At 48.3% G+C, this 27,868-nt stretch overlaps 1 protein-coding gene across 6 annotated transcripts in view; it reads left to right on the top strand.

Annotated features, from left to right (window-relative positions):
* NRP2 (neuropilin 2) overlaps nucleotides 1-27,650 on the top strand; it is an 88,687-nt gene extending 61,037 nt beyond the window's left edge. Inside the window, exons 13-17 of one of the 6 annotated variants that reach the window (XM_063400368.1) lie at nucleotides 2,367-2,629; nucleotides 4,741-4,837; nucleotides 7,203-7,223; nucleotides 23,563-23,631; nucleotides 24,289-27,650. In XM_063400368.1, the coding sequence (XP_063256438.1) occupies nucleotides 2,367-2,629; nucleotides 4,741-4,837; nucleotides 7,203-7,223; nucleotides 23,563-23,631; nucleotides 24,289-24,542 (704 nt within the window). In that variant the 3' untranslated portion in view covers nucleotides 24,543-27,650. Of the gene's footprint in view, nucleotides 1-2,366; nucleotides 2,630-4,740; nucleotides 4,838-7,202; nucleotides 7,245-13,172; nucleotides 16,072-23,562; nucleotides 23,632-24,237 lie in introns of those variants that run through there. The other 5 variants (XM_063400365.1, XM_063400366.1, XM_063400364.1 and 2 more) reach the window with 5 other exon arrangements.
* Nucleotides 27,651-27,868: the final 218 nt, after the last annotated feature.

Genomic DNA, 27,868 nt, shown 5'->3' with positions numbered 1-27,868 from the left:
CTGCACAACTAGAACAGTCCCCTCTGGTCAGCTGTGGGCTAGGGCAGATCCAAGGATGGCTCAAAACCCTGCACTCAGTCAGGCTGCTTAGATACTGTCACCAAAGGTTGGTGCTGAACTTTGAGGATGTGGATTTGATCATTCGTGAGCCTGGCTAGTGCTTTTATTAAAGATTTGCCTGTGAGACTATTTCAGCTGTGAGATAAGTGTCTGACTGCAGTCTGATTTGCTCCCTTATTTGTTGTTGCTGTTCTTTTCTTGTTGCTGCTTTTTTTTTTTTTTTTTTTTTTTTTTTTTTTTTTTTTTTTTTTTGGAAGAGGCTTGTAGTGAATTACAAAAAGAGGATTTTAATTCAGGAGACCTTGATGACTTATTATGCCTTATCACTCCTTAGGCATGGAGTACAGCTTGTTCTTTTTTTTAATTTCTCCACTTGTTTATCTCCCACATCTCCTCCTCCACTACTACCACTCTGAGGTAAATCACAAGAACACTCCTCCATTAGGAAACGGCATGGTACTTTTTCAAGTGATTCACTCAAGCAGGAGTGGGCAAACACACTTTCATCCTTTTTTTTCTGCTACTGTTTGTTGGCATAAAGTGCCAAGTGGCCCAGGGACATTTCGTAGGTGCTGGAAAATTTTGCTAAAATGTTGCTGTTCCTTTATGTGTGTTCCCAGTCGGGAACAGATTTGTCCTTGGCACAGCAAAATCAGTGAAAGTTCATAGGAGTGGATATGCTTTTGAAGTACTTTGATCACACATGCTAGGTGTAGAATGATGGCAAATATTCCTGTTATCTTGTCCTAAATTTATTTCAGAAGGCTGCATAGCTCACAGTGGTTGGTTTCTGCTCTCTGGCACTGACAGTCTTGCAGTAGGACCAGCACCATTGCTAGATCTCCCTTGGGCTGCAATGTCTCTCGACTGCTGAGCAGCAGTGAGGGCAGCTGCTGTTTTCTGGGTGGGACCTGTCTTTCCATGGATTCTGAGTTCAGGTCTGTCTGGTTTAAGTTTTGGAGGTGTTTTGAGTGCAATTTTCAAACATTCTGAGTACAGATGCTGCTCTTGCCACTGCTGTGGGCACTGAAGCCACAGGGGGAGCAGAGCAGGCAGGGGCAAGCTGCTGCTCAGAGCTTGGCCCATCAGGCACAGCAGGCTAAGATGTGGGAAAGGGAATTAACAAACCCTTTAGTGTAGTTCTGGGGCAGAGATAATCCTCTTGTTCCTGAGCTGGCACATGCTGGCACAAAGCACCAGAGGCTCTTGCCCACTGTGTAGCAAGAGCAAGTGTGCACATCCCTCTGTTGAGCAAAACGCAAAATCCAGCAATATCTGTAGCTGGCCTGTCTGGGTCACCTTGCACTGCAGCTGCAGTAACCCAAGGGACTCTGTCGAGACACTGGTCATGATGGAGGGACAGGTAAAGATCACTTCAGCTACACGCCTGGCTTTCAGTCTGTGCTAAGGGACTCCAGACATCCAAGCTGCAAAGGGGAAACTCCTTGAGGAGGCTTGTCATCAGAGAGGGCTGGAAACCACTGATTCCAGATAAAGTCAGGTGTGCCTGGGGATTTGTATCCATGGGCTTTTGCTGCTATTGGTATTCAGATCAAATATCTCCAGTTCCAGCCTCAGCCTGGAACTTCTCCTGGGATATCAAGTGTATCAAATCTCTCCTCCCTGAGGACTGACAAAAAATGTGGCACAATTTAAATGTAATATTAGAGCAAGTGAAGCTGCTGTTGTATGTATTTCAGCTGCCTTCAAGTTTGCAACCACCCAGTTGTCACCTATGCATGCTTCACGCATTGAGTCCATGTCTTTCCTCTGTGCTGTGCTTTAGAGGCTGTTTTGCTGCAATACAGAAAAACTGAGAGCCAGAGTTTAATTTTGTTGTGTGTATCCTCAAAACAAGATGAGTTTTCAGCACTGGCATTTAGAAAAGCCCACCTCAGGCTTGTTCACTGAGGAAGCTCCCAGCAGAATAAACACATATACCCCCTGCCAATGCAATTATCGTGGCATCACTTCCTCTGACAGTAACTCGCTCCAGCTTTTTAACTTCTTCTAATTATGTCAGATTTTCTTAACCGCTTTCTGCTGTTGGTCTCCTACCCAGGGAGAGGGTGGTGGCTGGTGAGGGAAGTGCAGCTGGATGCCCTGCCTGGACTGCACAGGGTGGATGCAGCAGTGGCACAGCTGGATGAGCACACAGAGGGAGCCGGTGTGAGACCCGGCTTTTGCAGGCATGGGGATGGGGCTGCACTGCCCCGCAGCACTGCCAAAGCCACTTGGCAGGACGTGAGACACTTGTTGCCAGCGGCTGCAGAAAATAATAGAATGGTGTTTTCCTCTCTGAACAGATGTCAAGAATTACCTGCAACTGCAAAGCAGCGGAAGGCGGGAAGGCCAGCGAGCCCGACTCATCAGCCCCACCATCTATCTGCCCCAGAGTGCTGTCTGCATGGTTTTCCAGTACCAGGCGTGGGGCAGCAATGGGGTGATGCTGCGGGTCTGGCGGGAAGCCAGCCAGGAGCACAAGGCCCTGTGGGTCATCACAGAGGACCAAGGCGAGGAGTGGAGGGAAGGCCGCATCATTTTGCCCAGCTACGACATGGAGTACCGGGTAAGATGACTGCAGAAGGTGTGCTGGACTAGGTAGACTTCTCCAGCATCTTGATTTCAGTGTTTCAGAGCCCGGGCCCATTCATCATTAGGGAATGTGGCTGTTTTCATTGTGTTTCTCAAGTTACCATAGTAACTAAGCTACACTGTTTGTTATTCTGAGAGTGCCTGTCTTTTGCACAGACTTGGGCCTTTGTTCAGCCTGTTGCCTTTCATATTCCTTAGATCTCCCATTTTGCAAATGTTCTCCCTTTTTCTTTTTCTTTCTTCCTGGTTTTTTTTTTTCCCATTTTGTTTTGTGTATTTCTTCCCCCTCCAAATGAAGGTGATCAGATAGTCTGACCAGAGGCAGATGTGCGGCTCCAGGGAGCAAACCCAGCAGCCAGGAGAAGTGGGGAGCTGGGAGGGAGCACAGCCAGCTCTTAAGGGTGGGCAGCAAACAGCCATTCTCCAGCCTCAGCTGCAAGCATTGACACAGAGAAGGAAGAGGAAAGGCAGGCTTGTTCAGGAATCCTCTCCTCTGATGCCTTAGACTAGATCAGAGGGCTGGGTGCAGAGCTGTGGGATCAAGGCTCTGTCCCACTATCAGGAGATCAGTGGAAGAGAAGGGATGAGCTGGAGGAAGGAAGGGAGCTGTGCTGCCTTGCTGAGCCACCTGAGCCCCTCTGGCACAGCTGTACCAGTACCCTGTGGAGAGGCTGGGGCTTCCAGGAGCGTCTTTGGCATGGCTGTCCCTTCCGGGCAGCGTGCCGTTTGCCAGGGAGACAGCGCTACTGTTGTCACTTGTCAGTGAGCACCAGCACAGCATCCAGCACCTCCCAGTGCAGCAGGAAACATGGACTTGCAGGCTTGAGGCAGCACTTCACTGACCACCCTGGTGGGGAGCCTTGCTCCAGCCAGCTCCCAGCCCGGACCCTGACCCAGGGAGCTGCTGCTGCCGTCAGGCCACTGACCCCTCCAAACTGCTGCCTCCCACGTGGATTGACAGCCTGAGCCTGGGACCCACAGCCCAGACATTCCAGTGCCTGTGCAGTCAGATGCCCAGCCCTTCAGGGAGGTGTCCTTGCAGGCAGGCATGGACCCCAGGCACCCTAGGTGAAAGGGGGCACCTAATATGGGGAGAGAAGGTTTGTGAAGTACATAGCCCTAGGAAATTATTTGGACCCTTAGAATCCTGGTATCACTAGGGTTGGAAAAGATCACGAGGATCATCAAGTCCAGTCATTAACCCAGCACCACCATGTGCAGCACTAACCAGAATCCACAAGTGCCACATCCACAGGCCTTTTGCACACTTAAAGAGATGGTGACTCCACCACTTCCCTTGGCAGCCTATTCCAAAGCCTTCAGAGTAGGCAGGGGAATATAAAGCAAAAGCTTTGCACTGGAGCTGCCTGACCAGTTTGCTTGTATGGGTTTGGCTTTTTAATAAAATACCAGAAGACACAGTATGCCTACAGATCAAAATGATGAGCAGTGGCTAACTGCGTTGTGTGCTAAACGTGAATATACCAGCATTAGTTGGATAATGGCGTCATTATGTAAATATTGCAAGTGTCTCCACTCAGCAGTTCTTAGAGCTAACAACTCTACTTATTTTTGTAAATATATTTTGCCTGTGATTAAGTAGGAATAAGCTGACCCTTCTCCTCTGATATTTCAATACTTCTTATGTCACACTGATGGGAACAGCACTTTACAGTTAATGTAGCTGTGCATTTTGTGTCCTTCCCTTCCTTTTTGTGATCACAGCTCAGTTAATACCATAGGCCAAAGCTGCTGCTGCAGTAACTCAGAGTTATGCCACTTGCACCATTTGTGCAAGGGCTAGGGGGGTTCACTGAGTCTTTATTCCTTATGAGAGGCATTTAACTGAACAAATTGCCAAGAGATCCAGGCCAGGCAAAGATCTCTCTGTTGAACCTGTCCGTGCACAGCAGCTTTCCCTGGGAAAGGGGTGCCAGAGGCTGAGCAGGGAAGCAGGTCTAGTGTCAGGTGATCCGCAGGTCTGCAGGGAAAGCCAGGAGCAATTCCCCACCCTTTCCCTTGGGAGCAGCAGTCACTCTCTGCTTCCCAGCTTCGCATTGACATTTCTGTCCCGATTTCCCACAGATCGTGTTTGAGGGGTTTATCCGCAACGGCCACCCGGGAGAGCTGGCCCTGGATGACATCCGGCTGGGCACTGACATCCCGCTGGAGAACTGCATGGGTACGTGCTGCGCCCACCGCGGGGCACGGAGGGACGGGCGGCTCAGCCCGGAGAGCCTTGCCTTGAGGCTGTCAGGGGGCCCTCTCCCCTGGCTGGGCTACCAGGAGTTTCTGGGACCTTCACTTCCCACGAAAGAAATGAGGGCGACTCAGCCTCCGGGGGACAGGGGCTCTGCCTGCGTTGGTGTGAGCAGAAGGAAGCACACGTGTCTGCCACGCAAAGCTGAAAGAGCAGCTGAGGGTTACTGAGGACTATTCTCTGTGATAAGGACATATACCAAATTTAAAAGGAAAATGCTGAACAAAAGAAGCCAGCTGTCAGTCAGTATTACACACTTAGAGGGGCCGGCGAGTTCAAAAGGAGTCTTCTCTAATAAGAAAAAAAAAACAGGAGAGAGGTTTTACAGCAATGTTAACAAAATAACAAAAGAATTTTTTGCCCTAGAATTCACCATTTCCCAAACCAGGCCAAAAGCTAGGTAAAAACAGAGAGGAGTTAGGGAAAAAAAGGGATCAAAAAAAAGTGTGTTTCAGCAGTTTGCCAGTGGAGCCATTGCCCTGCACTTTTCCTCTAGCTGGTATATCCGTGCAGTCACACTGATGGCTCTGGCTGCCATCTAGCTTGGGTGTGGATTTAGTATTTAATTAGTGGGATCTGTGCTGAGAGCTGCCCAGAAGAGCGGGGTCCTGCCCTTCTGCATGACCTGGGAGAATTGTGTTTCACTAGGAAGTGTCTGACCCATCCTGAAGCCAATGGAAAAAGCAGAGAAGAGCTTCTCTCCCCTCTGGGCTTTGGAAGGCCCCATTCTGTGAAGCTGCTCTTCTCACCCCCACCAAGGGAGGATCCCAGTGCCTCCTAATCCAAGCAGGACAAACACTTTCTTCCAAGGGGTGTTTCTCAGGAGAAGGAAACGCCAGACAAATTGTGTTTGGGAAGAGCTGGTTACTTTGCTTGCCCCCTTTGCGGGCAAGTGAGGGTGAGGATGGTGCAGGAACCAGCACTGATAATAAAACAGAGGACTAGGACTGCCCTAGAGAGGCTCTTAAGCACCGTCAGTCCCCATTCCTTTGATGCTTTGAACTCTGCTGGTCTCCATCTGCCAAAGGAGCTAATACTTCAGATGTCAAATTCCCGGTATTTAAGGCTTGACAGTGGTGTTTTAATCTCTCGCCTTCTATGGCATTAAAGAGAAGCAAGACCTGTGATTAACACTAATAGTATTTCCTATCTAACTTCTTTGGAGCTCAGCAATTCACCTAGCTTCAGCCTTATTGTATCTTGGGCCTCATGAACCTAAAGCTTAATATTTCAAAAACAACAGCATTAATAAATTGCAAAGTTTCAAGCATTTTCAGCCCAAAAAAACCACACTCAACTGCTACACAAAATTATTTTACCCAGTCTAGGAAGTTGAATGTGGATCTTAAAACTCATGAGGGTTGTTTGTTTCAGATCATTTCCAGTAAAGGGCTCCCAGTGCAAAATTTAACATAACTTAGGGGTCATTTCTAATTTCACCAAAATAATAATGAAATGGTAGCAATACCATGCTGCTCTCCTTCTTTCACAACCATGAGAATAGCTGACTCCAGCACAGGCTACTGGTTTTTCAAACATAATCCTTGGAAGTAATCTGATTCCTTTTTAGCATGAAAGAACGCTAATAAGTCACAATAATTTTTTCCTCTGACAAATGTGCCATTTGCATTTTGAACCCGAGTGATGATTTCATAGCACTCAGTAGAGCCAGAGTCTGCTTCTGTGACTCACAGGCATAATGCAGAAGTAATCTAAAAATAATCAGAAGTCTATTACTTCTGCAAGAAAGTAATCAGTAGTAAGTACCGATTATTGCTTTTCAGATCCAGTAATTTGTAATAGATTACATCTTCAAAGTATCTTGAAAGAAGGAAAAATATCTCTTGCCTTTGTTTCTTGTCACTGAGAGATGGAGAGGAGCAGGGCATCACTGCCCAGCATTAACACAGTTCCCGTGTGAGTAACAGTGCCAGAACTGACCCAGAAACCAAAACCACTTTTGGAAATTTAGGGGCTTTCAGGGTTTTATCACTGGGCCAGGTGAGGTTTTGTCATTGGATGACTCAGGCCAGCCAGACTGAATCCAAATGACCCTCAACCTCAGACATATTTTCCTCGGAAGTGTGTTTGAGTCAAAGCTTTTTGTGTCTGTTTGGCCCCCAGCTGGGGCCGGATTTCTGGCTGAGGTTGGCTGGCTCCCCGTGCTGCTCCCAGCGAGCTGCTCCCGTGGGACACAGCCACATGCCTGCGTCAGCGGGGACATGAACTGGGGGCTTGGTGTGTCATACTCCCCTTTCTAATACTAGCTTTTGTTTTTCCTCTGCAGAACCCATCACAGCTTTCCCAGGTGAGAACTCCTACCTTCCAGGTAAAACTGCACTTCTCTCGGTGGTTTTGTTCTGCTGGCATGGGCTTTTACATCGAAGAAAAGCAATGTGTGTGCATGTACAAACAGCAAATGTTCTGAGCACTGAAATGGCAAGTGTGTACTAAACCTTCCCCACCTCAGCAGCAGGAAATGGCATCCTCTGACTTCTGCTAGGTGACAGGGAACGGGCAAGCAGGCAAGTCCCCTGTCTTGGGACTGAATAGCGTTAGGAAACCTGCCATCATGAGAAGCATTTAGATCCTGAAGAGCAGCTAAGTCCAAAATGGCAAGGCTGGGGAGTAAAGAGTAGTTTTCAACTGACTTAAATGGAAAAGAAGAGCAGACAATTAAAAGAGAAATCTGGTGGCAGTAATTCACATTATTGTGAGGGAAGATGGTTCTCTGGTTCGTAGATGCTCCAGCAGTGTCGTGCAGTGCTGGCAAAGGAAGGTGGGGCCGGTCTGCTTGGAAGGGGAAGGGAGTTGGGAGGTACAAGTGAGAGAGCAAACTGCCACAAGAAGCTCTGAAGATGACAGTGAATAAAAGGAAAAGAAGGTGAAAATGGTGCATTTAACAGCTTAATACTAGCCTGGAAACTAGAATACTAGAAACCAACATTTCTCTGATCAAACCTGCAGGGTAGGAGAAAAGGTGAGGGACTCCAAGAAACTGCCTCTCTCTTTTCAGGGAATGTCCTGTTTGTCTTGCTCTGGGATGGGAAAAACAATCTACTTTTGCAGGCATCAGTTTAATCTGAGGGGTTTACCTGTTTTTTAAATTTGTTTTTTGTTTTCCTGCCTGCCTTTTCAGGAATGTGTCTGGGGGTTATGTTGTGATGAGCAAATTTGTATCTCCCCCTAATTTTGAGAGTTGTTTTGTCAATTCAACCAACATGCCCTTTGCTTTCACTGGGACATGATACATGTACTCTGTACTCTTTCCATTCCCTACTGTGCCGTGAACTGGGCTGGACTCTACCCTAGAAGCAGCTGCATTTCCATGTGGGCAAAGCTGTCTCTCTTGGGTGGGTGCACAGGGAGCTGTGGCAGTGAAGGCAAAGTAAGCGCCGAGACTGAAGTCACATACACGACTCTCCCTGGGGATTCAGGCTGTGGAGTGCTACCAGTGTGAGGGACAAGAGCAGGGTCTAACACCATGTTTTACAGTCACACCCATACTGTAACAACTAGGAATTCAGTTCTGCCTGTTCACAGGCTGCTTGTTTCTCTGATATTTAGGCTTGTGGTGTTACTGAAAAGCTGCTGCGATATTCTCAGGTGACAGTTAAAGCCTCACAACCATTTGTGACTTCCACCATTGCTCTACATTCTCCTAGGCCTGGTCTGGGATCTATTTTGCAAACACCATCCTTGTCTTTTGGGACTTGTTACAGTTTGAACCTCTCTCTGGGTCCTCACATTCTATTCTAAAGCCTATCCTAAAGTCCTGCTAATTTGTATTGTTTGTCTTCCTCTTCACCCTCGCCCTGCTGCCTGAGTGCCTCCATTTCCCTGTCGTGTTCCCCAGGGCACACTGGCTGGGGAGAAGCAGTGAGCACCACAGGCAGCTGCTGTTCCAGGCACACCTCCCCTTCCCACTGGAACCTGCCAGCTTGGTCCGATGGCTCCTGCCCATTCCCGGCTCTCTCATGGATATCCTAGCATTGGTCATAACAGGGGAGCAATTGCAGCAAAAAGTTGGAAAGGTTTCCCTGGATGACAGGCAGGAATAGATGGCACAGAGGGATGGAGTGACCTGGGAAAGAGCAAAGTGCAGAGGGAAAAGATTAAGAAGTGAAGACTGGAGGCAATTACATGGATAATAATTAAAAGTAGGGAGAGACAGATATGCCCAAGAGAAGGAGAGGGTAAGATGAGGGAAAGAAGTGCCTGGCTGGAGAGAAAAATGGAGCTGGAGAGAAAAAAACTGTGCACAAATTACTGAGATGTTCTACAGCCCCCACTCCTGCAATTACAGATGAGCTGAAAAAGTCAGATGCCACTAAAAATAATAACAAATCTTTCCTCTCCTGTCTTGGGAGCAAAGCTGAAAATATGCACCTTACAGGCTCCAGGATCACAAAGCAAATAATAAGAAGAGAATTTGTGTAGGTGGAATATGTTTCACCTATTAGGTCAGGAGCTTACAGGACCAGGAAAGTGTGCTTCAACTGTACTGCATTTGAGCATTGATGCATTCCACCCTTAAAGAAAGGGTACAACAAGTGTCTGGAAGAAAGGAATTAGGTAAATACCAGGCTAAAAATAAGAGATATGTTTGAAAGAATGCATGGAGAGAAACCATGGGGAGTGTTTGCCTTTGGGACTGGTGGATTCTCTCCCTGTGGGTACCCTGAAATAGAGATATCTCCCTGGAGCAATGACAGGTAGCAGTTATGGGGCTGAGACTGACACTGGTTTTGTGGCATTCAGATTAGATGAGTGTAATACCTGCTTTCATCTGTGTCATCTATGAGAAGTCCAGCTGTGTTGCTTGTCCACAGCAGTTAATGTCAGTGATTTCAGGAAGGAATATGAGCTGTGACATAGCAGTGGCAGAGAAAGGCAGGCAGCCCTCTAGGCAGCTTTCTGGAAAAGATTTTCTCCTTTGTTTTCACAGATGATGATTGCTTTTCCTTCTTTGGGTTTTGATTCTCACTGCAAAACTGCAAAACTAGTCCCTATAGAATGTTCCCTATTGAAAAGAGAATAGGGCAGTACCTGGCCAGGTTGGAGGTGTGAGCACCAGAAGCACAACAACATAAAATATCCACCCTGTAGGGATTAAATCACGTTTCCACTGACTGGTGTTCCAAGCTGTGCCATAAACACAGTAGCCACAAACTTGACAGCAACAGCAGGAGGCAGTTCTTTATTAAGACAAGAGCACTAGTGAATAAATGAGGAAGGGCAAGTGTGTGTGTGTGGCAGAAGGCAAAGGGGAGTGGAAAAATTATTAAGTTAAGAAGATGGATTTTTTTTTCCATCTCCCTGAGCAGTGAACTTTTCCACTGATATAACTGAAAACTTCCAGGGAGCAGCAGAGCCAGTAAAAACAGAGCAGATAACATCAGCTCTGTGTGCTGAGTGGATGGGCAGCTATATTTAGTGGCTGGCAGTGTAAGGAAGAACAATCATTAATGTTGGGAATTGGCTTCGTTAGGGCTTAGAGACAACTGAGTGTGATTCCTTAATGACTTCAGTTGCTAAATGAACTCTCCAGACTTTTGCTATCTCCTCAGCAGGACCATGCGGTGCGGAAACTGGGGCTGAGGAAGGGCTCTGCACCACCCCTCATGCTTGAAGCCCTGGCTGGGACATCTGGAGTGGGTCAGGGCCAAGCAGGAGCTGTCCTGAAGCTGCAGCCAGCTTGAGTTCCCCCAGGGATCTTTCCCACAAGCAAGATCATCTACAGTACACCATCCCCAGGCAGGCAGAGGGCAATGGTGCATGGGGAAGGGGCAAGGGCTGCAGGCTGGGCACTATGGCACGTGCTCCTCTCTGGCCAGACCCACCCTTTGTAGGGTCAGCCTTCCACTGGGCAATGTACAGCCATCAGGAGGAAGCCTTCCTCCCGCTCTCTTGACACTCAGGAGCTGTTGTCACCCCTGACACCTGCCCCTCTCCCCATCCTAGCTTCCACCATGGGACTGGGTGCATATCAGTGGTGAGAGGCTGTTTGTCTGCAAATCTCTCACTGGAACAAGGTGCTGTGTAAGCAGAGACTGTCACCAAGTGTAAACACAAGTGGCCTCTCCACAGTGAGCAGCCCCACGATATCCCTGGGGGTCAGCCCTGCCCCCTGTGCTGTCAGGCACAGGAGAGGTGTTGCTGATCCTTTGGGGATGGTGGTGGGTCACATTCGGGTCTGGGCAGCTCGACCAGCTGGATCTGTGGAGGGAGACAGTGGGGGTTATCACTGCAGCTCAAGGCAGCATTGAACATGCTCAGCCTCACAGGGAGCTGGCAGCAGCCCCCATGGGATGTCCCACACTGCCACCCCCATGCAGATGGGTGAGGGGCAGCAGCTGCTCAGGGAGGCGCAGGGATGTGCTGCTTTCATTCCCCCATGGCCAGTGGAGTTAGGGAAGGAGGCCAGAGGGCTGCTTGTTCCCTACTTTTGCTATCCTCAACACATAGCCCAGCCTGTATCCCCCTTCTGCAAGCACTACTGGGGGGGCAAGAGGGACAGGGCCACCTCCACTCCTGATGGTGAGGGGCAGCTGGGGTAAGACAGGTTGAGAGCAGTGTATCTGGCAGTTAGGCTTCTCCCGAGACATCCGAATTTCTTGACTACAATAACAAATATGTGGGTGGTTCCCAGCCTCCTGCTCTGTAAAAGCAGGATTTGTGTTGGTTGTGTTTTTTTCCTAGCTTTTGAGGTGTTTTTTTGTTGTTGTTGTAGCTATTCATCTGTGTGCAGTGTTCATTCTTGGTTTTAGTCCCTGTGCTCAGGTTTTGGGGAATGGGGATGGGAAAAAAGCCTTTTGAATCGCAGAGGAGCCATCATTTTGCCTCATCTCCTGTGCCACTAGCAGCAAAGCTGTCGCCATCCCAAATTTCCAGCGGGTGACTCTGGTGTTAGGCCCTGTTTGTAGGGGAGGGCAGAGGCTGTGCTGCAAGATGCCCTTGCTGCTGGCAAAGCTGAGTGCATCCTTCACTGTTCTGTGTTTTCCCCTTGGCGTCCTCCAAGTCTGCTCAGGAAACAAAACAGGAGTTTAGTTAACACAGAGCTCAACAATGTGCTGATACCAAACCCAGGAGCCCCCAAAGTTCTGCTTGCCAGCACCAAGTCAGGGGGCTGCCCCCCTGAGGCAGCCAGGGGCAGGAGGAGAGGGTGAGCACAGGAGGGGGGTCAATGTGTCCAGCCGCAGAGCAAACCCTCCTCAGAGTTTTCCTGGGGACTCCAGCCCCCTTGCAGTAACCAGTAAATAAACGTGGTACAAAAATACATCCCTCCCTAGTTATTTACAGCTCGCCCCCATGAGTGTTGCAGGGGAGGCGAGAGCAGCGTGTGCGGGAGCAGCAGCGCGGAGCGGCCCTGCCGTGGGCGTGCACAGACCCAGCGCTGCCGCAGCCACAGGTGTGCGCAGGGCTGTCCCGGTGTGACCCGGGCAGGGACAGCAGCCCGGCAGCCACGCCACAGCTGCAAGAGCAGGAAGGGCTGGCCATCGCTGGGCTGAGCCCGGGCACTGCCTGCCCGTGAGCTTTTCCAGCCCTCCCGAGGTGTGTTGCTTTATCAGCATGAATTCATAGTCCTGGCTTGCTGAAGCTGCAGAGAGCATGAGTTTCTTGTCTGAATATTGAGTTGAATTTTGCCATGCCCTAAAATTATAACCATCTCTTCTTGCTTCAAGAAATAGTAAGGGAATCTCTGTAGGTCTGCGAATGGGGCACCTAGTGAGACTAGACCTGTGTGCAAAGCACTTTAGGACAGAGAACTTTTTCTCTGTCTTTTCAGTAAAAATGACAAATGCTTCTCCCTGTAATCTCTTTCCCAGTCTCCTGTGGTAACTTCCTCAGCCATCTGAGATTATGCTTTTCCTCCAATTACAAACGTGATGTGTTTTGTCACGGCTTGACAACATCTGCCATGTGGAGACAAAACCAGGTGGCTGATCTGGAGATGGCCAAAATAAAGAAGGGAAAAAAACATTAGTTGGTGCCAGAAATAACAGTAATAACAGTGCACATGGAATTTGTATTGCAATCCAAGCAGCCTGATTAATTAAAAGGGAAGAGAAAGGCTCTTGAATGTGCAGGCTCAGCAAATGCCAGGCTGTGTCCTCCCCTAGGAGCACGCCCTGTATCTGGAGGCGGCTGCGGGACCTCGTGTTGCTCCGTGCTGTACTCTTGAAAGCATGTGTGTTTCTTTTTGTGCGTCTGCATGCCTCCCACCTAGCAACCCTGTTCTGTGTCTCCTCCCCAGGGGCAACCCTCCTGCCAGGGACCAAGCCCACAGTGGACACGGTGTCAGTGCAGCCCATCCCAGCCTACTGGTATTACGTTATTGCCGCCGGAGGTGCTGTTGTGGTGCTGGTCTCCGTCGCGCTGGCCCTTGTGCTCCACTACCACCGGTTCCGCTATGCGGCCAAGAAGAGTGATCACTCCATCACCTACAAAACCTCCCACTATGCCAACGGGGCCCCTGTGGCCGTGGAGCCCACCCTAACCATAAAACTAGAGCAAGACCCCAGCTTGCGCTGCTGAGAGCCGAACAGGAACGAGAAAGCAAACAAAACACAAAACAGACAGACAGACAGAAACTAAGACTTCAAATACGTTGCCTCAGTTTTGCACTTTTTTCCTTACCTAGCATACATGTGAACTCTTAGATATCTCCATCCCTTCTCCGTCCCCCAGCCCTCCCCGAATCTTTTACAAACTCTAAACTAATGCTGCATCTTGGATCGCCAGAAGAGACACACCGCCCCTTCACTTCAGAAGTGAACACTCCCTTTCTATTACTTTTCAAGGATGCTTGGGGTGTCAGGTGGGGGTTTATTTTGTTTTGTTGCTGTTTGTTTGGGGAGTATTTTTTTGTTGTTGGTCGGCTTCTTTGGGTTTTGGGTTTTTTTCCTCCTCCCAGTAGGCAACCTGCAAGGGAACCCGATGGTGAGCCTGGAAGCTTGTGTGTGAGGCTGATGCGCATGCGTGCTAAACCCGCGTGTGTGAGTGTGCATGGGACTGTGTGTGTCTGACTGACTGAATGTATATTTAGAAACAGCCCCTTTTGAATTTGCTTGTTGTTGCTTCTACTTGCACAGGGAATGCTTTTATTTTTGTTGGTTTTGCTGTTGTTGTTAATTTTCCCTCCTTCCCACCTCCTCTCTGGAAGGTCTGGGACGTGTTTATGGTGAATGCCCTGATTTGTTTACTTGGGGAAGAGAGCAATGCTTTTTTGTTGCCTTATCTAGCTTTGGCTGGGTTTCTTGTTTGATAGTGTTAATGTCTTGGGTGCAAATTGAGAAGAGGCCAGGCTGGACAGTAGGAATGTCCACCTCAGATGGCTAGAAGAATCCAGAGAGGTCCATAGACTTTCAAAAAGTAAGATCTCTCCATTTTATTCTTTCTGCAGCCAACATGATAACACAGCCATTGTTTGGAAGAGGGAGGGGAAGCCCTCCTCTTCCCCCACCTGCAAGTGAATCTATTTAAAGTTGCCTTATATCAGAGAAGCTCATAATGAATGTTTTGTTTGTATCTGTTAAAGCCAGCCTTAGGGTAACACGTAGACTTCAGCAGGTCTTAGTGGATGCTAAATACTGTAGTTTCTTGAGAATTGAAGGTTTATTTATTTAATAAGTATCCTTGCTCTGGGTGCTGATGGTTTTGCTTTTACACAGGGAAGGGGGAGAGGGTTCCTCCTTGTCTTTCTGCTAGAAATGCTTAAGGGACAAGTATAGTTCCCCTTTCTGGGTTTGTTTTTTTCCTTCTGCCCAATCCATAGCTGCTGAATCATAAAAATTGCCCGTTGGCTTTCTAGAATGTCAGTTTTGCATTTGCTAATGTTCTGCTTCCTTAGAGCACCAGTAACATCTAGCAAGCCAAGCCCAGCCAGTGCTCCTGGGGGGCCCAGCTACTGCTGCTGCTTTAACTGGGAGGCGAGGAGGAGCCTCCACACGCCTTGACTGTTGAATGGCCCAGCGTATTGTAGTGGAAATGCCTTATATAAATTACTGAATGATGACAAGCAAAAGTGGTTTGAATTGTTAACCCTAATCTGTTTGCAAGCAAAAACGTACCTCCAGTGAGCAAGGTTTTCCATCTTGTTTGTGTCCATCTATGATGAGTGATCAGATTCCCTCCCCACTTTTAAACTTGCTAGTGCCCATCCCTCCTTTGCCCATTAATATTGCATACAATGAATCAAGACGAGCAGCTCTGTTAACTTCCCTGCAGTCTTGAGCTGCCTTTTGGTCTGGGAAAAAAGTAGAAATACAAACTATGCTGAAGGGGTATTGGCCCCTGTTGCAGCATAGCCCTATCCCCAGGGAATGTCTGTCGATGGGGGTGTCACTGCATCCCCCTCCTTGCCTTAATTCATGCAGCCAGTTTCAGTTGCCCATGCTGGTTTCACAGCAGATTTCAGTGGGATCCTCTCAGCTGCAGCAGTGTCTAAAACAAGCAGGGAGTGCAGAAAAGCCCAGGGTGGTGTGCCATGGTGAGCACATGAGGCATGGTGAGTGCTCGGGGCACCAGTGCACCCAGGCCTGGCTCCCACGAGGTCTTTGAGAGCAGCAGGGACATGCCTGTCCCACAGGGCCAGAATGGACCAGGGAGCTCCTGCCACCTGGAAGGCAGTGCCATTGGAAAGTCCCTGAAGAGGGGCTTCCAGGGCCAGGGTGCTTTCACCGTGACTCTCCTCATCACACAGCACCGGTGTGCCAGTGCATCTGGTTTCGGATGTGGAGTCACATCCCCCTCAGTCAGCTGCAAATTAAAGCAGATATGAAGTACTGGCATGTGCTTGCTGCATTTTCAGGTCAGCCCAAGCCATGTCAGCAGATGATATTGTCCCGTTTCCAAAGTCAGTTCAGTCTCCCTAGTTCAGATGATCTCACTTTGACCAGGTTCACCCCCACAGACTCAACAAGTGTGCACTGGTGTGTCAGAGAGGAGAATGTGGCACCCTGTCTTTCAAACCAAAATCACCAAAGACAAAACAGAAGGTCACTTCGAGATTTTTACTCCCAGTTCCCCCCTGCTCCTTGAGCCCTGACATCCCCAGCGTTGCCCAGTTGCCTGTGTGTGAAAAATATCTTGTGGAAATTTGAAATTCTTTGAAGATGTATTGTGTGGAATGTAATAAAATGATGATATTTTTATACAAATATCTGGGGTTTTTCTTTCTTCCTCTTTCTTTGCTAAAGAGAATGCTGTTGGTTGAAGCAAAGCAGAGTTTCAAAACTCTTTGGAGCATCAGGGCTTTTCCTTTTAGCCAAGTGAAGCCCCAGCTCCTGCTGTGTGCAGACCCAGCTCCCAGCAGCACAGCTGCTGTGTGTTCCCTGCCTCACTACACTCAGGATCTGGCCATTAATGGCTGCTTTTAGATCCATTACATTTGTACCAGTCCTTATGGGAGGCTGGACTGACTCTTGGGATTGTTTGGGGATTTCACCAGCGTTGCTTAAGTGCTAAATTGCTCAGTGTGATTATGCAGAATTTCTCCAGCTGGGGCCCCTGGAGACAGGACATCCGACTTTCCAGGGCCCCTGGGGCTGGCCTGGCTGCCAGCTCAGCTGAGCCGCATGCTTTGTCCCTGAGCTCAGCAAAAAATGGGTAAGCCATTACCAAATTTAATAATGAGAACAGCAACGCTTTCCTGTTCCGTGCCATCGCTGTTTCTGCATGTCAGATTGTGCAGGGGACCTGTACGGGAGTGGCCTGGCTGCCACAGCACCAGGTGTTTGGTGTTTGGACATTTGTGTGTTCCCTGCTTTCCCCCACCTGAGTCGTCCCAACTTGTTACCTCAGCAGAGGGACCTCTGCTGCAGTAGTTCTGCTTCCCATCTTGCCTAGGTGCACCTTTCACCCCTTCAGCAGAGTCAGCAGCATCACATTTCATGTGAAATATATTTTGCTGCCAGTTTGAGAGGTTTTCCTTCCCTCCTTCATTTATTTTCCTTCTCTCATATTCTTTACCCTGGCATAAAGCTCAGCTTTGCAATGAAACTTTCTGACTTTACTAGGAATTCAAGCCATCAACAAAAAAATAACTCAAATGTGATCCCTCACACTGGCTATTCAAACACAAGCAAAGCTGAGGACTCATGCTACTTTTTTGGGAGAGGTTTTTTTTTTTCTGTAATTGTACAGCAAAGCAAATTACACTTGTAATTTACATTTTGTACACTTCAGCGACTGTTCAAGCAAAATTCAAAACAAATATGCACATGTGAAAAACAGGGAGGGTGAGACTGAATGATGGCTTCCCAGCAAGGAAGAAAAAAATTCTGTTAAGTAAACAGATAAAAAGGGAGAAATCGTTCAGGATTAATTATTCCGTACGTGCGCCACAGACAGATTGGCCGGAGAGCTGGGTGCTGCTCAGGCTGCAGCACATCCTAGGGAAGAAAGCAGCTAAAATTAGCATGCTTTGTTTAAGGAAATAAATACAGCTTAGTATGATTTTCATGCAAACTCTTCTCCAGTAACTTTAGGCATTTAAGTGTCTACTTTAAAAAAAAAAAAGAGGAAAACTTTTTGGGGGAGCAGTGAGGGCTCTCTTTCTCAGGCAACAGCACTGTGTCCTGTGTGTCATGGGCAGGCTTCGGGCAGGGCTCCCTGGTGGGATGTGCCGTGATGGTGTCAATCTTTTCATCTTATCTCTGCAGTGGGTGTTGTTTTGAAGGAGCAGAAGGGGGTCCACGGGCACTCTCTGTAAGCACTGGGGCACAGCCAGTGCCTCCCGGGGATGTGAGAGAGGGAGCACTGGCCTGGCAAAGCAGAGGGCGCCGTGGGAAGGGCTGTGCCGTGCCCCGGCAATGTCAGCATGCCCGAGATGGCTGAGCAGGCAGGGGCAGGCTGCACAGCTCACTCGCCAGCTGAGGCACCGGCCGCACAGTTGGGTCAGCCTCCTGCCAGGGCAGGCACCTGCAGGATGATCCTTGGCACAGGGACCCCAGAGCTGCTTGTCCCCCGGGCTGTGGGGGCAGGGTTGGCTTTTCCTGGCCTGGTGGAAACGCCTCTGCTGCCATGTGCAAGGGAACAAGGTAGAAACCAGGCTGTGCGTGGGGCTGTTTGGACTTTTGTCCCTGCAGAAACCCTGCGAAAACCTCCTGACTTTATCAGGGCCAGCCCCCACTTAGCCCGTGTCAGGGCGGCAGAGTGAGGCGCACAGACAGCAGGCGAGGCCCCGAGGCGCGCTTGGACAGCCGCTTGGCTTTCCGCCACAGCTCCTCCATCAGAGGCTTTGGCGGCTCTCAGCAGAGACTGCAGGCGTGACTGCCAGTTTGAGGAATCGTGTCGTTAGCCACTGCACTGTAAAAACAAACAGCAACAACGGGGACGGTGATAAACATACCAGGAGGCCACAGAGCTGCCAGCTTCTCCCCCAGCTCCGAGCCCTTGCGTGGTGGCAGCAGGGGACAGTGCCACCCTTGTGCCGAGGAGCTGCTTGTTTTGGGGTAGGTGAGCTCAGCATGGAGCACAGAACCTGCGTGTCAGCTCCTTATCCGGTTGTCCAGAGCTAAGAGAGAGGGAGAGGGCGAGGATTCCACTGTGTAATGCCACCATCACACCGTGTGCACACATGCCACCACCACCGTTTCCCTGGCCTGGTGCTGCTGCTGAGGACAAGGGGTCAGGCTGCAACAGGGGATGTGTCTGCTGCAGGCAGGGTTTGGCAGGATACTCATTTTGGGTAGCCACCTTGGCCATCTGCCACATGTGCAGCAGGGCTGGAAACAGCTGCCTGCTCATGGCTGCCTCCACACCAAGCCCCCGGCCTGGCTCTATGTCTCCAAGTGCTTTTGGTGGGGGTTCTTCACCTGTCCAGCCACACTTTCCCACCTTATCTTCATGTGGGAAGCCCAAGGAGTGCAAGAGGCTCATCCATGCCCCCAGTTTGACAGTGGTTCTGTGGTGGTCTGAGGTGTGCACAGTTGGCCACCACCAGGGCAGCCCCAAGGCAATCTGAGAATAAGGTCCAGCGGTTCCTGCACTGCAGAGGGAGGCCAGGCCAGGCCAGGGAGTGGCAGCTTGTTTGCTTTCTTTAATGCTCAAGTGTAGCCAAAGCACTGTTTTAATTTGAAATTTGGCAGGGATTTATCCCTTCTGTAAACTAAAGTAGTCCTGTGTTTCTGGAGGAGTGGGAAAGAGAGAAGTGAGGTGGATTTTCAGCTGGAAATAGAGCAGTGGGGGATTCAGAGGGAGTGTTTCTGCCTGGAGCCTGTGCTGCTGCTTTGAGAAGAGCTTCTCCATTTGCCGAGGGTGGGAGGTGTCACCCCCAGCCCCCGGGGCTCCCAGCCAGAGGAGCAGCGCTGCGCCGCCGCCGAGCAGAGCTGTGTCAAGGCGAGGCCGCGGCGGCTGCTCTGCTGTGTCAAAACAAAATGATGTGTGTTGGAGTCACACTAGTGCTGTGGAGAGAGAAGGACTGGGAATGAGCAAAGAGAGAAAAGCAAGGATGAGGGTGGAGCCGGAGCTCTGTCTCTCTATGCCAAGACTGGGAAATGGCAATTTCTGACCCCGTTTTCCTGGCTTTGGCTGCATTTAATGTTTCAGTCCCTCATGGGCACATGTTTGGCAGCAGAGCAGTGTTGTGCCTCCTACACCCCCTTCACTGGGCAGGATAGCACTGGCCAAGAGGGATGTTGTAGCAGCAGGACAGAGGGGTGAGCATGTAGCTGGCTGCCCTCGAGTCCTCTCCACAGTGGGGAAACAACCATGTGCTGCTTATTTCCCCAAAACCAGCAATTTGTTTTTCTTCCTCCTACACACTCTTGCTTTTTTGTCCCAGCAGGCACAGCCACAGCACAGATATTACTGGGAATAAAAGACTATAGGGAGCAGAGCTCACAAAGCACTTGGTGCATCACTTTCAGCCCCAGAGCTTGTGGGCCCCTGCAGAAAGCGGGGCGCAGGAGCAGAGGGATGGTGCGAGTGCATCCTGGGTGCTCTCCAGGCCAGGCAATCCTGTGCCACAGTGGCTCTAGGCAGGCAATAATAAGGTCTGGAAATTGCAGCAAGTTTGATACATTGTTTGGGAAAGGCACATCCTGCTGAGAGGGTCATTTTGTTCAGCCAGAAAGACTCCAAGAGGCACCACAGATAATCTGCAAATGCCTGTGTGTAGGGAGAGATGCCAGGTGATAGTGGTCTGCCCCAGGGTGACTGAACTCACCCCATCGACCTGGCAGGAGGCAGCACCTGGTGCCTGGACTTAAACCAGACAAAGTCAGGCTATAAAGAAATGGCATTTTTTTTCTTGACAGTTGTCATTTGCCTTGGAAGAAGGTGTCCAGGTTCCAGCAGTCAGGGCTGGCTGTTCTCTCCAAAGCAATAGCTCTTGGCTTGGTGTGGAGGTCTGTGCCAGAGGTGGTGGTGTTGCTGGTTAGCCCAAGCAGGAAGGCTAGCATCGAGCATCTGTGCTGGTGGGAACTACATGCCAGGCCACAAGACATGCTGAGCTCAGCTTTGGAGAGGTGAGCTGTCTTGGGCAGATTTGGAAAGCTTTCCTGCAAGGGGTATGTGTATATCTGTGGTGGGACACCAGAGAACCTCGTCTACTCTCCTACCCCCTCGTCCACCCTGGCACAATCCCTCCCACCCCTGCTACTATTTTAAAACAGATGTACACTGAAACTCTTTAATCTCTGGAAATACTAATTCTCTGCTGCTCTCCTTCTATGTGAGTTCATATAAACATGGTACTTGAATCAGCCCTTGTCTGATTAGAATTTTATCTTTCTTTTTCCAGGTCCCATAAATTAGCCTTTTAGCTGGCAGTGCTCTCAGATCCAACAGATAACAGCCTTTCTTGGCATCCGGCTGTTTCCAACATCATTGCTAATATCATCTTTTGGCCATGACTGGCTGGGTGCTCACAGTCATCATTTGGCACACGGGCTTTAAAAATGACCTCTCACTCAGGAGAAATCATTCCTCATATTGAATTACAGTTTCTCCCTAACTTTCTCGACTACCTCTCTCCAGAATATTTTTTCCCTTTTAAAATGATGATAAATTGTGCCTAAAATCTGCCCTTTAGGAAGCAGCTTTCCCCAGCACAGAGCGATGCATGTTTCCCCCATTCTGCCCACCAGCTTGCAGGCCTTTTCTGGGGACCACTTTCTAAGGGAGTTGCCTTCTGTGGCCCGCTCCTCGTGTGACAGTATTGCTGAGACTTGTCCCAAAGGAGCCTAACTGATGACAAACAGCAGGCTAGATTCTGTGACAGGCTAGATTCTAAATCATCTCCACTAGGAACTGAACTGAGACCACCAGCTTCAGTTCCCACAGACACCCACACACCCCGAGCTGATTCAGTTAATGACTCGAGAAGCCCCAGAATGGAACAAGAAACGTTGAATTATATTTTTCTAAAGCTTTCCAGAGGGTGTAGAGCCCTGCATGATAACATACAATCAAATAGCAATGAAATGGCATGTGGGGAACAGAAGAATGAGGGCCTGAGGAGGAAGGAAAATGGGCAAGTAGGAAGATACCATTTAAGCTTAAGGACTTAAGAGCTGTATTAGCATGGGGAATTGAGCAAATCACTAGAAGAGTAAACAGATTCTGGGCTGGGCTTTTTGTATAAATGTTCTCTCTTTTCAAGTTTTCCCAGTGCTCCTTCCTTTCAGGCTGGAAGAACTGGTGTTCTTTTGAAAGTGTTGATTAACCAATACTTTTTTATTTCTGGCTTTTCCCTCAAGATTACCCTGGGAAATTACAAAGGGATCAAATTGCTAGCTTACTCTCACACAAACTTTAGAGCAGCTACAATATGGAATGTCAAATGACTTCCAACTGCCTTTCTCCACGCATGGACTCCTTGGGCAGACTGTCATCTAATTTTGACCTCTGCTCGTCTTTGAGCAACATACGGTTTCTGTAGGGTTGTGTGGGTGACACGGATGGCAAATCTCACTGCTTGTCTTCCAGTGGGTGACTAGCAGTTCAGACATCTCCACGTGTGAACTGCTTTGCAAGTTATTTTTCCACATGTTTGGTTCTAAATGTTTGCAAGAGGCCCTCAGGCAGTTCTCCAAGCCCTAAGATGTTGCCATCTGGGCCTGTCAGTTCGAGAACTGCTGAGAAATCATGTGAACTTGCCACTAAAGTGAGGATTTATAGAAGGCAAGTGTGCACCTGTGTTTCTTCAGGTACCAGCAGCCTTGAGTCAGCTTAACTACCTGACTCACTAGATGCGGGATTCATCGGCAGGAGGGGCAAGTTGAGCTCTGAGCCTTCCTGTTGCCAGGTTCACTTGGAAATTCAAAGAAATCCCTTAATTCTTTGGGTGCAGATACAAGTCTGCCTGGGGAATGAGAAGGTATCATTAATACCAGCAGAGGATGGCTGCCATCAGGGCTCAGGTGGTGTTGGAGCAGCATGGCTTTCAGCAGAGCCCCCACTCTGGAAGTGAACCTTGAAATGTCGCTGGCATGGATTGCCTGACACGGTTGCCTGGGATAGCAAAAAAGTGTATTTGACAATTCAGGAGGCCTTTTCAAGTCCTAAATATTCATGCAAATATGCAGAAATATTCTTTTATAAGGTTTTGAATAATTTCTTTGCATGTGGCTTTTTAGGTACAAGTTACAATCTTTAGTTTTGGTTATTTGTAAATAATCTCTTTAAACCCTTCTTACCATTTTGGCACAAGACATAAAGTAATCTCAGTTCCAATAACAACTACTTCCAAGGTGTGACTTCTGTCGCTTTCTAGTCCCTGATTTTTTGCATTCCTGATCATTTCGAGACACCTTCTCAGTTGAGGACCCCAAGTTACAGTCAGCTTTGAAAACTCTTCACAGATTGAAATGAAAAGACATTTTCTTTTGGAAAAGTGGAAAAGAGCCATGGTAACTGTATGCAGAGAAAATGATAGGAACACTGCACAGGAAAATAAGTTACTTCTGCTCAGATTATAATAATGTGCATTTGGTTACTACTCCTTGGTCTGTGCTGAACAATAGAAAGAAATGTCACCATTGAAAGGAATTTGGATCAGGGAAATGTTAACATAAGGGCTTAGACATGGACACCCATTCACCTCTCTCTCCATTTCAACCACCTTTTGCATTAAAACCTATAATGAAGATACATAAATTCCTCAAATTACTGTGAATTTATCTGAAACCCAAAGAGGAACTGGGTCATTGAAGCTCTATATCCAGTCAGATGTATGGGAAAAGATGAAAAGTAGAGTGTGTGCTAAATGGATCCAGCATTAGTGGCAAGTAATGACAGGCACTAAGATCCTATTCAAAGGTGTAAGGGTAATACCCATGAGCATGTTAATAATGAATTATGGCCATTTTGGAGGCACCGGTGACAATATTTTAGTGCTATTCAAGTTGTCTGGTTTCTTTGCTTTTCGCTCACTCTCTTTTCTTCTTAAAAGCTGGTGATTTGATGGTTATGAAATGTGATGTAATGTGAAGATCCTCTTCTCTCAAGTGTGCAAGAGTCTTCATTGACTTTGGCCAAAGGAAGAAGATAAAGAATTTGTCTTCCTTCCTTGAGGAAAAGCCTTGCAGTTGTTTAAAAATTACTTTCTTCTGGCTGGTCTCACAGTCCAGTGACCAGTGGCAATGATGCCCCAAGAAGGCCTCTTTTAACAAACAGTGCTTCCCATTTTGTTGTTCTAGTGAACTTCCCAAGAATGGAGGATGACTTCCCAAGCTCTGAGCAAGACTTTGAAGACAACGATGATCCAGGTTGGTATCCAAATGCCACACGGACAATTCAGCTGTGGCAGTTTGTGTTTGAGTATCAGATGCTAAGATTACTCACAAACCTCAGTTTTAGTGGTGTCAGGAGCTAGAACGCACTTGAGAACATACATTGAATGTATGTTCAAAGGCATTGGTTTTCTTTTCCTTTTTCCTTTTTCAACAGCCAGCAACCTTACAAAGTCAATATATTGTATTTGTGTTAGGACAAGTGAAACTGGTATTTTAAGCATTAATTGCTGCTTGCATGGCATTTTGACTTGTAAATGAAGCAGTTTAGGTCTGAGACCTATGACAGATTGATTCCATAGTTTTCAACCTAATGGCACTGGGAGAGCCAGAGTTTCGGTGGGTGTAAAATGCTTGCTTGCTATGTCAATAGTCTGATGTCTAAAAGTGAATCAGGGTACCTAACCTTTTTGGTAGTTTGGTGCTTCACATTATTTCTAGACCTGGGTTAGTGAAACCTGCTGGGATATTCCCATATATACACTTCAACTCTTGTAAAGCCATCACAACTCCAAGAAATGTATGAAGGTGAGGGGAGTATAAAATATGATCCCTGGATAATAAGTGCCCGTTCCACTGCAGATTACTTTGGATCGGATAGGAACGACACACTGTTCTCTACTAACTCTCCAGGAACCCCGAAGCTGGACAAAGAGAAAAGCTGGCTGTACACCCTGGATCCCATCCTGGTGACCATTATAGCAATGAGCTCCCTGGGTGTCCTCCTTGGGGCCATCTGCGCTGGGCTGCTCCTCTACTGCACGTGCTCGTACGCCGGGCTGTCCTCGCGGAGCTCCACCACGCTGGAGAACTACAACTTCGAACTGTACGACGGCATCAAGCACAAGGTGAAGATGAACCACCAGAAGTGCTGCTCGGAGGCCTGATGGGTGCCTGGCGATCACCCGTGGCGTTGTGCCCGGCGAGGTGGGCTGGCAGGGGAGTACTATTTTTGCTGTTTTCTATGGGAACTGAATGCCATAACAGGGAATGAGGGGAGCAGGAGTGAGGGGAGGCACTCCTCCTGCCACCAGGTCTTGCTGCCGGGTCACACTCCACCAGGACCGAGTGGCTTTCCTGCAAACCAGACTGTGCCAGGTGAGGGGGGACTGAGCCCCTTGTTCGTTGGTTCATCTTCATTTTCTGCTCATGTGAGTGTCTGGGATGTGGTGAGGGAGCCTGGTTTACCTTTTGGATGTGAGAAACTAAATGTTGATTGTTATTTCCCACCTTCTTTCTCTGGTAAGTTGCTGAGAAGGCTGAGGGATTTCTTTAGAAATAACACACACACACATGGAGTCCCTGTCCATTTTAGACTCCGTCCAGATATCATTGTAGGGATTTGTGCACTTCACACTAAGAATAGGAAGCTGCAGTTTGCAGTCCTGAAAATTGAAGCATGTTGTTACCTTCAACTTTCCTTCTCCTGGTAGCAGGAGATACTGGCTTTACTGTCAACAGTAACAACAGCGCATTCTGAAACCATTAAAAAAGAAAATAGAAGGGAAACCCTATGTGTAGAAGCACCTCTTTGAGAGAAGCTGAAGAGCCTTAATGTGATTTTTGAATAAGAGCCATTTATTAAATCCAGATCTTTGATTGCAAAGGCTGAGACCTTCATCAGGAAGGTCTTTATTTGAATCTCCCACCCCTCTTGAGCCTGCCATTTTTCTTTTTGCTATAATGAGAAAATTGCAGCAAACAAAAGATAGAGCCTGTCAGGTTGTTGGTGCTTAGGCAATGGCTTTGAGAAGAGGGCTTCACTTGGGGTTTGACTTGAGGTACAGTGCTGAGGCCTCTCCAAAGTGCCAGGAAGGGAAAATGAACAGGGAAGGAGGCTGGAGCCATGCCCACAGCCCTGGGGAGCCTGGCCATTGTGCCCGCTGGCACCCCCTCACCTTCCCTGGAGCTGGGGGTGTGAGCTGGTGCCATCAGCACTGCTGGACCAAACAGCTGCTGCCATATCCCCTTTGGAGCAAAGCTGTGCTGCTCCTGATCAGTAGCAAAAACCCCAAGTTCTATCTATGAGCTGTGTTTTGGTTTGTTTTTTTTTATTTTGAACAAGTGCCTTAGAAGTATTTTTCCTCCAGCTGATGATCAGTGCTGTAGCAAACAGCAAGTGAGGCCTTCATCCTTCCCCACAAAATGCTCTTCTTCACCACTCTCTGCTGGTTAGAGCCCAGCAGAAATCTGGTCCTTCTACTTTCAAATGGTCTGGCTACATTGTGTGGCAGCTGGTACCTCTCCAATTACCACTGTGGTGTGGGAGTGTTACGAAAACAACTGAATGGAGAAAAAGAGTTGAAATGCTGAACCCCAAACCAATGTCTTCATTTCCAGTTCAGTACAGATGGATCACTTCTATCAGCTTACACATACATAAATAAGAAACCTTTCTATTACACTGGATTTGCTTTTCCAGGGGCTCTTTGGTAACACCTGGCATATCCTGATTTTTACCTTTTATCTGGCAAGTAGTTTGGGCTGGGGATGGCATTATTTTCCTCACCAACTGCAGCTGACAAAGGTGTGATGTGTTGTGAAGCTCAGTTTGCCCAGCTCCACAAACACGTTGTGCAGGAGTCCAGGTGGTTGGCGATTCAAGCAACATCTGGAGAGGACATGAGCAGGGACACATGAGCAGTGCCACAGCTGCTTCTTGGTACTGTGGGAACGGAGCATTTACTGTTTCATGAAGAGCTCCCTCAGACAATAAGATTTTAGGGGAAAAAGCCCTTCTCTGCTGTGAGAAAGGTGCACGTGTACTGGGGGAGCAGATAGAGCAGCTGCGTCATCAGGACGTCCGCGGTTCGTACACACACGCAGAGATGCACACACACAAAGGCCTTCAGCTTTCTAATTCACACTGTGCACCCGACAAAACCAGCAGTAAACGTGTCTCTGATTCTCCTTTCAAATCACCTTATTTCTTTTGGCGTTTTTCACAGACAAATTCCACAGGGGTGTTATTTTACTGTACAAAAGAAACAGAGGCAGTGGGAGGAAATGTACCAGACCATTTCAAAGCTGGATTGCTGCTGCTCAATGATTTTATCCCCTTCAAATCACCAGAGAGGGGAAGGATGAATCGAAAAGGACCATACAGTAGAAAAGCCAACTTAGGCAAACAATAGGTGAAAATATATAATTAAAAAGGTGATGTTATGGTGTCTAGTAGGCGTACAGAGAGAAGAGTTCATATATACATATATTCAGAAATAGTGTGTTTGCACACGCACGTGAATTCTCTGTATGTATCGTGTATGTGACTTATTCCGTGGGACTGACTCGTGTTAATGTATCTCTTGATCTGGGGCAGGAGAGTACTGCTGACCTTGGCACTAGCGTGGCACGGGCCCAGCGAGGCGCCAGCCCAGCCCTGCTGGCCCTGGCAGCTGGGGCAGGGCCCACGTGCGAGCTCGCCAGGGGAGAGAAGGCCGATAATGCTGCACAGCCAATACCTCACTTACCTCTGCCGGGTGCTTTACTGTTCTACGGAAAACTGTGTTTGATTGTAACTTCAGCAGGGAGGGGGGGAAAAGTCACCAGTGCATTCAATTTGTTGCATCCTCCTCTGCGAATAGATTCGGTTTGCTGATTGCAATTCCCTCTGTGAAATTCCGAAAAGAAAAAAAATCGGCATTAATGCCTTTGCTTAAATGGGCTGTTGCCTCCACACACTTCCCATGGCAGGACATGTTGCTAATGGGCGGGCTGTAGTTCTGGGTGACTTCATTTTGTAGGAAGGTGCTGGAGGTGAGCATGGGAATTAAACCATTAAGAAATTATATGCAGAAATGGAAATTCTCCAAGGTTTGCAGCTCAAGGTATTTGACCATTTACTGGCTGAGCCAGGACTTATGGACTTAAAGAGCTTTTACTGTGATTCTTCGGTGTAATAAACAAACAAAACAAAACAAAAAAATAAAACTGTGTTTATATGATTTGTATAAAAACCTTTTAAAATTACTATTTAATAAACATTATGGTAGAGATTTTGTTTCAGTGGCTTTTTTGTTCATGAAAGAGCAGCAACAAGGAAACCAAACTGAAGAGGGCTGTGGGTAGCAGAAGCCCCAGCGAAATGAGGTTCGGCTGGAGGCACACAGGACCATGCCCACTGCTCTCCTTTGCTGTGCACTGCCTGTCCCTTTGGATTTCCCCAGGCTGCGTGGCACAGCAAGGTGACACAGGGTCTTAACACAGACCCAGT

This window comes from Prinia subflava, chromosome 6 (assembly GCF_021018805.1).
Source record: "Prinia subflava isolate CZ2003 ecotype Zambia chromosome 6, Cam_Psub_1.2, whole genome shotgun sequence".
NCBI classification, from domain to species: Eukaryota; Metazoa; Chordata; class Aves; order Passeriformes; family Cisticolidae; genus Prinia; species Prinia subflava.
This window is presented reverse-complemented; position numbering and strand designations above follow the sequence as displayed.